At 49.7% G+C, this 11,045-nt stretch overlaps 1 protein-coding gene across 2 annotated transcripts; it reads right to left on the bottom strand.

Annotated features, from left to right (window-relative positions):
• Window positions 1–5,955: 5,955 nt before the first annotated feature.
• On the bottom strand, window positions 5,956–9,848 carry PRPH (peripherin). Of its 2 annotated transcripts, none has more exons than XM_079140584.1 (9): window positions 8,822–9,848; window positions 8,398–8,458; window positions 8,121–8,216; window positions 7,568–7,735; window positions 7,321–7,446; window positions 7,008–7,228; window positions 6,867–6,916; window positions 6,547–6,626; window positions 5,956–6,322 (listed from the first exon to the last, which is right to left on the bottom strand). In XM_079140584.1, the coding sequence occupies exons 1-9, from the start codon at window positions 9,355–9,357 to the stop codon at window positions 6,257–6,259; spliced, it is 1,404 nt and encodes a 467-aa protein (XP_078996710.1). In that variant the 5' UTR covers window positions 9,358–9,848; the 3' UTR covers window positions 5,956–6,256. The 2 variants fall into 2 exon arrangements, with proteins under 2 accessions (XP_078996710.1, XP_078996709.1); XM_079140583.1 differs by having other exon boundaries at window positions 5,956–6,325; window positions 8,822–9,846.
• Window positions 9,849–11,045: the final 1,197 nt, after the last annotated feature.

The following is an 11,045-nucleotide window of genomic DNA, read 5'->3' as shown; positions in this document are numbered from 1 at the left end:
AACTTAGTGAAATCCTGTGTCGAAATAAAAAATAAAAAGGGCTGGGGATATGGCTCAGTGGTTAAGTGCCCCTAGGTTCAGTCCCTGGTACCAAAACAACAATAACAATAAAAACAAACAAACAAACAAAAAGCACTGAAACCCAACTGGTGGATTAATCCACTGATACGGATTAACTGGGTAGAAACTGTAGTCAGGTAGGGTATGGCTGGGAGGGTTGGGTTATTGGGAATGCGCCTTAGGGTTTATATTTCATCCTTAGTGAGTGAATTCTCTGATTCCTGGTAGTTGCGTGCCAACCTCCTTTCCTGCATCACAACATTCTAACATGATGTTCTGCCTTACCTTAGGCCCAGAGCTATGGAGTTAGTTGACCATGAACTGAACCTCTGAAACTGTGAGACAAAATAAACTTTTCTCCTTTAAATAGTTCTTTTCAGGTCTTTTGGTCACAGTAATGCAAAAGCCGACTAAAACAATCCTCAATACTTTTATTTTTTATTTTGAGATACAGTCTCACTAAGTTGCTAAGGTTGACTTTCAACTCGCAATAAGCCTGTGGAATAACTGTGATTACAGGCCTGCCCACCAAGCCTAGTTCCTTGGCTTAAGTTTTCTAATCACCAAAATTTGAGACAATAGTTGCAAATTTACAGGATTGATATGATGATAAAATGGATGATTCTGAAGAACTGGTTGAATTTAGCTGGGAATAGGGTGACACGGTTCAGAATATGACCTGGCAGACAACTGCCCTGAGCAGGGTGGCATAGAAGTTGCCATAGGTTGTAAGCCAGGGTCATATTTCTAGTTGTTCTTCAGCAGTGTAAACATCAAAGGCTGCCAGGTGAGGTGGTCCATGCCTGTAATCCCAGTTTCTGGGGAGCCTGAGACAGGAGGATCAAGTAAAAAATTACTTGAACTATGGAATTATGTAACAAGTATAGGTGGCAACACATTTAGAAACAAATACAACCAACATTTGTTATGCATTTAATAACATTTGATAACTCACCTGTGGGAACAGGGAATTGGAGTAGCCATACCAGCCAGTATATTGGGACATCAGTTGATATGTCTTATCACTTCATTTGGCAAGGTTGGTAAAGTGGGCATCTTCTATGATAAGAAGTGAGTGCAGAACCAAAGAAAGCCCAGAAGTTGGTATACATTGCTACTGGGCCACAGAATTCATGTAATCAAATTCTTAAGAAGAAGTCATGAGTAAACAGACATCAGGGTGAAGTCCTTTGCTGGTTGTGACAGGAACAATAGAAGCAGCAGGATGCTGGGTCAGGGAGCAAGTGCTCCAGTTGCCCAGGGGCTTCCTTCCAGTTATCTCCTGGGTTCTGTGAGGCCAGGGGGAATAGATGTGCCTGGGTTCCCACCCCAGCGACTGCAGTTCTTGGTCTCCTCGTTTCTTACTTCATAACAAACTCCCCCTTGTCAAAAACATCTCAGAGTCTGTTGCTTTGCAACCCAGACAACTGAACTCCCTTCCTGTGCCACTCACTATAGGTGGCCCCTGATGAACTATCCCTGCTGTAATCATGGGCACTCCTTGGGGCTCAGGACACATGTGACCACCAAAGTCCAGTTCTAACAGTACTACAGAGTACTAAGTAAGTGTGGTCGCACCTTACTTCTGACATTTTTCCAAGAAACTGAATACTATTATGATGGTACTATTGATGGGGGTATAAGCAGTTTTGGGGGACCTGGAGATTGAACCCAAGGGTGCACTCCCACTGAGCTACATTTCCAACCCCTTTTATTTTTTTAAATTTTGAGACAGGGTCTCTCTAAATTGCCAAGGCAGACCTCAAACTTGTGATCCTCTTGCCTCAGCCTCCCAAGTAACTGGAATTACAGGCGTGCACCACTGTCCCTGACTTAAAGATGAATTTTTGTGTGTATGACAACCCAACACACCCAATATAAACACACTAGAAACAAAAGTTTAACTCTACATTTCTCTATTCTTTTTATTTTTTAAAAAGTTGGTCTTGCTGGACAAAATAACACACACCTGTATTCCCAACTACTCAGGAGGCTGAGGCAGGAGGATTGCTTCAACCTAGGCAAGCAATCACAAAACAAACAAACAAAAAGACCTGATGGTGCATGCCTGTGATCCCAATGACTGGGGTCCAAAGCTGAAGAATTGCAAGTTCAAGGCTAGTCTGGGCAATTTAGCGGGAACCTATCTGGAAATACAAAATAAAAAGGGTTGGAGATATAACTCAGTGGTAGCTCACTCCTGGGTTCAATCACTAGACCCACTTCAAAAAAAAAAAAAAAACACACAATAAAACTGTTGGTTTTGACTCAATAATTTATATGACAATGCTCCTAACCTACAGTTTGAAAAAACACTGGTTAATCTCTTCTTTGTTCAAAATTTTCTGTCCGAACCACAGGCTTTTGTTTTCTTTGCCCCAGGTCTCTATTTATTGTTTATAGGATTTACTTTTTCTTTTTTTGGCTAGGACCCAGGGCCTTATGTATGTTGGGAAAGTGCTCTGTCTCTGAGTTACAGCACCAGTCCTAGTTTCTTTTATTAATAGTCAAACATCTTGAGAGAGGAGGCTACTTTCTACTTCTTTATCTCTCATTCACTCCTCAATTGACCACTTTTGTCTTCTGACTTACCCTTCCGTGAAGCTGCCCTCACTGGGGTCTCCAGCATCCTTCTTGTCGATAAAACCCAGATTATCCTATTGCTATATAACGGACTTCTGGCATACTTTGACCTACCCACCACTTCCTCCCCAAAGCTTTCTCTTTATTCCTTTATCAGGGACCCACTATCCTGGTTTTCCTTCTCTATCCCTGTGTGTTCTCAACCAACTCCTTAAGATCTCCCCGTACCCGCCCCCACCCTCAGTCATGTCTTTCTTGCTTTGTGCATTGTTCTTGTGTGCTTTCCTTTCTTCTTGTGTAAATCCTGATAAAGCCCATAGAAGTCCCACAAAACCTCTGACTCAGTCTCTATTCCTTGTACTTGGTACAAATCATAGGACACACATAAGTTTTCAAATCTGAAATTTTGCTCACTTGAAACCTAACCATTTAAAATTCCAAAGTTTTGCCAGATTTTCTGCAGTGATGTTTCTCCTCTGAGGCAACAAGTACCACTGAATGAAAGGGAGAAAAGTCAGGTGGTATAAAGACTGCATGTCTCTATGCCCCTATGAGGAGGGGCAATGGTGATGAGAAGTTTGAGCAATATCTGCAGTGACTGTTGCATCCAACATCCATTCCATATCAGACGATGAGGTCAAGCCAATCAGTGGCTTTCCTCTGACAACTGTTATTGGTCCAGGAGTGACTATTATAGCTAAATAGCCCAAAGGAAAGGATTTATATCTTTTGTTGTAAGTGGGTTTTCTCTTTCTTCTCATAGATGTGACTAGGGAATCATTACCCAATAGGTTCTGAAGCTCTCTCAAAGGAAGAAGGCTGAGCAGAGTCATGGACAGAGTCTGAGGTCTGGGTTTTTTTTTTTTTTTTTTTTTTTTTTTTTTTTTTTTTTTTTGCGGGTGCTGTGGATAGAACCCAGAGCCCTGTGCTTGTAAGGCAAGCACTTTACCAACTGAGCTATCTCTCCAGTCCCTGAGTCTGGGTTCTTGATGGCATCACTGAACTGTTGAATCAACCAACCTCAGGCTACCTCTGACTCCTGTTATTTGAGATATTTCCTCCCCCCATTCTTTTTTTTTTTTTAGATGTTGATAGACCTTCATTTATTTTTATATGGTGCTGAGAATTGAACCCAGGGCCTCACACATGCTAGGCAAGCAATCTACTGCTGAGCCATGACCTCAGCCCCCGCTTCCTTTTTAAAGGAATTAACTTTTTCTTGCAACAGAATGCCTTCTAATACATTCTGTATCTCCAAGTTTCAATTGCATTGGAACTGGAGACATAGATTCAACTGCCTATTATCCCTTCCTCTTGTATATTCCCAGAGTCTTATATTCCGTAAGTCTAAAACTGAGTTTGTTGTCTTGGCCTCTACTCCCTCCCCACATTCCAATTTTCCTTCTTTCTGTGAAAGGTGCTACCTTCTATCTGCGGGGCTGTCCCAGAATATTTCTCAAATTCCTTTTTGGCTACCCTTTTCACCATCATCTCTCCTTCCAATTCTTTCTGCACACTTTCACCAGAGAAACCTTTCTAAAATGCAGCTATGAATACTTTATTTTCCTTATCAAAACCCTTCCTTACTTTCCCCTACTTTTCCTTAGGATAAATTCTGAATGCCTCAATCGGGCTTATAACCTATTTATTTTGGTACTGGGGATTGAACACAGGGGTGCTTAATCACTAAGTCATACATCCTTTTTATTTTGAGAATGGGTTTTGCTTAGTTGCTTAGGACCTCTCTAAGTTGCTGAAGCTGGCTTTGAACTTGAATCCTCCTGCTTCAGCTTCTGAAGTTGCTGGAATTATGGGTGTGTGCCACCATGCTCTGTAATATGGCTTATTATATATGACAGGCTCCTATTTCATCTTTTCAGCCTCAGCACCATTCTTTCCTTTTTATTCTCCACTCAGGTTTATAGAACTACTTTTAGTCTTCAACTTGTTCTTTCTTACTGCCTGGCTGAGTTCTGTACCTAGTTCTCTTGCTCAATGGCTCAATGTGATCTCATCTCCCAAAACCCTCCCAACCCTGAAAGACTGGGTTAAGAGCTCCCCCTGACGTTATTGTATCACTGTGCTTTTCCCAGATGCAGAGCTCGTGATGAGGCTGGCATAGTCCTGCTTATTTGTCTATCTCCCCAACCCCAGATGTGAGCTCCTGGAAAGCAGAGACTCTGACTTATTCTCTGAACCTAGCACTATAATTGAATGGAGAAGAAAATCTTAAACCCAGAATGGATTTTGACTTGAAGGCAGAGAGGCTGGCATGGAGTTGGAGGACAGCATGGAAATAAGACATTTCAAGCAGTATGTGTGTGTGATTGGGTAGCAGAATCCAATTTGCTGTCCAGTGTGTTGAATAGATTTGGGGTGGGTGGCAGGGAAAGACCAGGGAAAGAAACCATTGATAATGTAGTTAATGTAAGCCAGGCAAGAGATGATGATGGTCTGGACTAAGGTGGTGGTTGTGGGAAGGGGGAGAACCAGACAGACCTGAAAGAGTTAAGATGCAAATGGTGGTGGTGGTAGTGGGGTGTGGCTCAGTACTAGAGCCCTTGCCTAGTATGCACTTGAAATCCTTTGGTCAATCCCACTTAACACACCAAATACACAAACACAGAAAAAAAGGTAGATTCATAAAAAAGATTTGTAGAAGGTAAAGCAAAGAAAGGTGTACAAGATGTGTAGATTCTAATCTGACCAGAGAGGTCCCAGTGGTGCTTTCTTTAGGGGTGGAGAACCCAGAAGAGTATAATTGCAGATGGAGAGAAAGGTGAGGAGATTTGTTTGGAACAGGCTGAGTTGGAGTGGTCTATGGGACACCCAGTAGCCTACAGGATATTCAGGGCTACAGGTGAGGAACAGAAGTTGGGAAAGGACAGAAATAGGAGAAAACCCAGTTTTCTCTCAAGACAGTGAGGATCAGAAAAGAAATGACAATCTGACTTTCACAGGCCCTGGGTTTGACCCCCAATACAACAAAAGAAAAGAAATGACTAGAGACAAAAAGAGAAGATACTTCTGGGCATGGTGGCATACACCTGTAATTACAGGGGCTCAGGAGGCTAAGACAGGAGGATTGCTAGTTCAAGTCAGCCTCAGCAAAGGCAAGGCACTAAGCAACTCAGTGAGACCCTGTCTCTAAATAAAATACAAAATAGGGCTGGGGATGTGGCTTAGTGGTGTAATGTCCCTGAGTTCAATCCCCGTACCCCCTCCCAAAAACAAGAAGAGGAAATACTGCTGAGGCTCCTCCCCTGCTCCTTCCCTTTTCACAGACACAAATACACTGGAAGTTTCTCTTAATAGAAGTTTTATTTGACTCAAAAGTGAAACTCAGACACTGTAGGATCATAACTGGAGCAGACTTGTCCTGGGATTCTTCGGCCTCTTACCAGGACACAAATAAGTGAGTATATATATCAGGTCAGGAAGAGGCTCAGCTAGGTAGGCTCAGGTAGGATGTGGCTAAGGACCGGGGAGGGGGAGATGACTGGTGCCACCCCCTAAACACATGCAGAGGAGGGGAAACTAATTCAGGGCTAGTTTTAGGGTCTAGGCTTAGAGTAGGCCTAAAGCAGGAGCAGGAATCTCTCAGCTAAGGGGCTCAGTAACTGTGAGTGGAAGATTTGTCAAGCTCACTGTGCTGCTCCTTCTGAGACTCTGTCACCACCTGCTGGGGGCAAGGCATACAAGGGGCAGAAGGTTCAGCACCATGCTCCTTAGGTTCCTGGTGTCCCCTGCCTGGAATAACCAGCTGAAGCTCCAGTTTATCCACCCACCTTCTCTGTTTCCATCACTTCCCCAAGAACCAATAATCCTCAATACCCTAAGATCTATAACCAGGCTGGGGCTCAGAACCACCATGGGGACCTGGGGGCAGGGGACTTGTCTCACCTCCCCATCCCGGGTCTCAATTGTTCGGATCAGAACCATCTTCCGACTGTGGATGTCCTGGGCAGGCTCCACCTCAGGCACTAGAAAAAGTAGGGTGAGGGGTGGAAGGGAAATGACTTGGGGTTTCTCTTCTTTTAGGCTCCCACTCCCATCCCCAAGGGTGGGGTCAGGCATGTCAAGAGCAGTAGGGACCAGTATAAATCAGGCCTCAGTGGTTTCCTGGAGAGAACTGATCCCTGAGTGGAGCCAAAACAAGAAAAGTCCAATCAGAGCAGAAGTGGACAAGGGTACAGGCTGGAAGTCAGATGCAGAGGACTCACCAGTCGTCTTTAAACTTAAGGAGGCAAAGGAATGGATGGGCACGGAGATCCTGTGGACCAATTGCACAGTCAGCACCCTGCTCAGGCCACTCTTTCTCCCTCTACCAGCCAAGTGGACCACTCCTTTGCCCCACCCCTCACCGGCTTTCTTCGCCCTCCAGCAACTTTCGGTAGGTTGCTATCTCGATGTCCAGGGCCATCTTGACGTTCAGAAGCTCCTGGTACTCACGCAGATGCCGGGCCATCTCTTCCTTTAACTGTCTCAGCTCCTCCTCGAGCCTCGCGGCCCCGGCCTGATATCCACCTGCCTCCAGGGCAAACTGCTCCTCCAGCTCCCGCAGCTGTCTGAGCAGCGCCTCATTCTGGAGTAGTGGAGGAGAAAGGGGCAGCCAGGGAACCCTTCATCCTCTGTTCCCTGCTCCCCTTTGGCCTGGGAGTGCAGCTTTGTTCTCACCGTTCCACGCAGCCCGTCCACTTCGCATGTCAGACTCTGGATCTGGCGTCGAGACTCGTTCATCTCCTGCTTGGCCTGGCGCAGGGCCTCGTGGTTCCGGTTGGCAGCGTCCGACAGGTCTGCATACTGCGGGGTGAGAGGGTAACCCGGGTTGGAGTGGGCCGGGACAAGTAATATTCCCCAGCATCTCCCCTCCCTAGGCCGTTTCCTCCCCCTTCCCCACTTCACATTCCTGGGGCTCTCCCACCTTGGATTTGTACCACTCCTCAGCTTCCTGCAGATTCTTCGCTGCGATGTTCTCATACTGTGCGCGGATGTCCCTCAGCGCCGCAGTCAGCTCTGGCTTCACCGTGGCCTCCACCTCCACCTGCTGCACTTGCTGACTCTCCATGCTCACCTGCAGGTCTCGCAGTTCCTATCGCCCAGGGTTGACAAAGAATGAGCCTACAGCGCAAATCCCAGCGGGACCGCGCAGTTCGCACCTAAATAAGAGAGGAAACACTTGAACAAACGGAATGGAGCGCCAGGAAGTGCAGCGCGCACAGGACTGCGCAACCTGAGCCCAGGCTGGGGCTAAACCTGCTGTCAAGTTCTGGGTGCAGTTCCAATACCTGCCAACAGGTGGCGCAGGGGTGGGAATCCAAACCACCTGTAGAGCGAGTGAAGAGTGGCGGCATCCACCAGCAAATCTCACTTCTAATCTCCAGGGCGATTCCTTAATCCCACCCGCTAGTCTCTATAGCTCCGTTTCCGCAGCTCCAACAAAGCCACGCCCAAACCTCCCCTGGCACCCAGGTCACCTCCTCGTGCAGCTTCTTGAGGAACTCAATTTCATCCATCAGGGACTCAATCTTGCGCTCCAGTTCCAGGCGGGACAGGGTGGCATCGTCCACATCCTTTGTGGGGTGGGAATGGGGGTTCAAGAGAAGGGAGGGACTGCTCAGGACAAGGAAGGGCCGGGCCTTCCCTGTCTCCGGAGGCCGCTGGTTGCCTTCTCACGCCCACCGATGCTACCCTCGACAAACAAGACAGCGACAGGAGTAGGGAAGGGGAACTCGACGTGAAGCCGAGGCTCACCTTGCGGAAGAAAACGAGGTTGTGCTCCGCTTCCTCTCTTTTTCGCGTCTCCTCCTCCAACCTGAGGTGTAGATTGGTTAGAGCCTGAGCTGCAGGCACTTAGCCCAGTCCTCTCCCCAGACCGCGCCCTACAGGATCCCTGTTATTACTGCCCAGGAATTATAGGAAAGAGCTTCAGGCTGCCTGGTAGAATTGCCCCGACTTTATCTTAAAAGCTCTGGGAGCTGAGAAGGGGCCCCCTTAACTCGCAAGGAAGGCATAGATGTCCCCCCCACCACCCAGACCCTTAGAACAGCGGCGAGGTTGCTGCCCGCACACACTTGGGTTGACCCAGGGAGCCACGCCCTTGGGCTGCTGAAGAAGGGAAAGAAGTACAGCCGCCTCGACGGCCGTCGGTCGCGTAGCTCCAACCTTGCCCCCTGACCTCTGCTTGAGTGCCGCCAGGTCCTCTGCAAGCCCGTCTCGTTCCACCTGCACCCGGTCGCGCTCACGGCCCAGCAGCTCTAGCTCGCGCCGCAGCTCCCGCAGCTCCTGCTGGCACAGCTGGTCCGCGCGCGCCGGCTCCTGGCCCCGGGCCTGGCTCAGCTCGCCTCGCAGGGCCGCGTTCTGCTGCTCCAGAAAACGCACCTTCTCAATGAAGTTCGCGAAGCGGTCATTAAGCTCCTGTAGCTCTTGTTTCTCGTTGCTGCGAGTGGCCAGGAACTCCTGGTTGAGGGCCTCCGCCATGGAGAAGTCGAGGCGCTCTGAGGGCAGGCGCAGGGCTCCCGCCCGAGGGGCACGGAAGCTGCCCAGACGCACGGAGGAACTCGGGGACGCCGAGCCCAGCAGGCGGCTGCTTGAGAAGCGAGAGCTGGACGAGTAGGAGAAGGCCCCGGGGGACAGTGAGGGTGGTGGCCCGAAGGTGCGGCGGTATGAGGTGGAGCTGATGCTGGCCCGGAGGCCCGACGGATGGTGGCTCATGACTGCTGGTGATCACCGCTCTCAGAGTTAGGACCGGGCGGGAAGGAGCCGCAGACCGCTGCGGGGCGGCTTTATAGCCCTGTGGTCTCCGGGAGGGGGCACGAGCAGCTCCTCCCACTGGCCTGACGGCCCGCTACAGCTGGGCTGTGTGGGGAGGGGGATGCCCCACCCTGCGGAACTTACAGTGGCGCCGCTCCCTCCCTCGCCTGGGTGCTGGCGCCCAGTCTACTTGATCCCCCTGTTGCTGGAGTTGAAGCGGGGATGTGACTACAGACAGGGGTGGTGGGAATGGGGAAGAGTGAGGGTCAGCGCCTTCCATCAAGCATTCAAGCTGGAGCCTAGGATGGGAAGTCTTGACTTGAGTTGGGGTCCCAAGAGCTGATGAAAATTATGGAATAGGAGGACCTGAGGTTAAAGGGCAAGCCTCTGGCTCTTCATGAATAGTGAGGTTAGGTGGAGGGAGAGCTGGCCTGGCTTAGGCCCCAGAGCGTGTGCTTCCACTTGTCCTGAGGAGACGGAGGCCATCCTTTCACCTGCTGTCTGCTGCTGCCTCCTTCACCATACCCAGAAGAAATAGGGGACAGGAGGGCAGAAGCAGAGGGGGCTGGGGAAGGGCTGATCTCTCCCTAATCCCCAGGGCCCTGTGGAGGGCTAGTGATTGGCGCCAGCTCTGCCGCTAATGGACTGACCAACTCCCCTCCCCCTCCCCTTATCCTTGCAGAGGTTGCCTACTGCTGTTTCCACCTTAAAGACACAGCCCCAAAACCTGAACCTAACCCAGGCTGCAACAGGGCTGGTACTTCACAGGAGGCTAAGGAGGGCTAGGCCCAGCTCTGGATCCCACTCGGAGGATGTGTGCCAGTCAAAGCCTGAGCTATGTAGGCCTATGATATGCTGTCTGCCTTTACTGGATTCTCCCTCTCCCCCTCCCTACCAACTGATGCTCAGTCACTGGCTTTACGGGAACCAGGGCAATTCCTAAGGTAGCAAGGGGAGGGGGCTGAGGGGCAGCAGCTACTGCCAAGTCTGGACAGACTGGCAGGAACCGGTTTCCAGTATTGAGGAGTTACAGGTACCTAGGGGTGGGCTGAGCTGGTGGGGATGGAGGAGACCCCCACCCCCTGCCCCCCACCATCTTAAAGAGGAGATAAAAGGCCCTGGACAGATCCATAAACAGATACATATGCATAGCCCTTATACATGTATACACACATATTATACACATAAACATGCAGCCATACATCCTTTCACACACACACACACACACACACCCCAAGTTGTGGGAGGCTTATGTCTGGCCTTTGCAAGTCACACAGCTTCCAGAATGCAGGAACAGGCTGCCCGAAAGTGGCCAGAGGCAGCTCCGATGGGATGGTCTGCTCTGCGGGAGTCTGGGTGCTGAGGCCTGCTGGCTTGCCAGGAGCCAAGGGACGGCTGCTGCTGGGGACTCCCAGGCTTTCCAGCAGAACAGGTCCACCTCAGATTGGCCCTGAAGATGAGAGTTGGGTGTCTTGGGAAGCAGGTTTGGGGTTCTAGGCTGCATCCCTGTCTGCCCAGCTCCTCCATACTGCAGGACAGAGAACTCTCCACTCCCTTTGTGTCTTCTGAGATGGGCCAGAGCCAACGCCCTGCTTACTAGCTCACATCCCTACAGCCTCCCTCTGCTCTCCAGGCCCCTCCTTCCTTCC

The sequence above is a fragment of the Sciurus vulgaris genome (assembly GCF_902686455.1).
Source record: "Sciurus vulgaris genome assembly, chromosome: 5".
Lineage (NCBI taxonomy): Eukaryota > Metazoa > Chordata > Mammalia > Rodentia > Sciuridae > Sciurus > Sciurus vulgaris.
The sequence above is the reverse complement of the archived record's forward strand: the minus strand, read 5'-3'. Positions and strand labels throughout refer to the sequence as shown.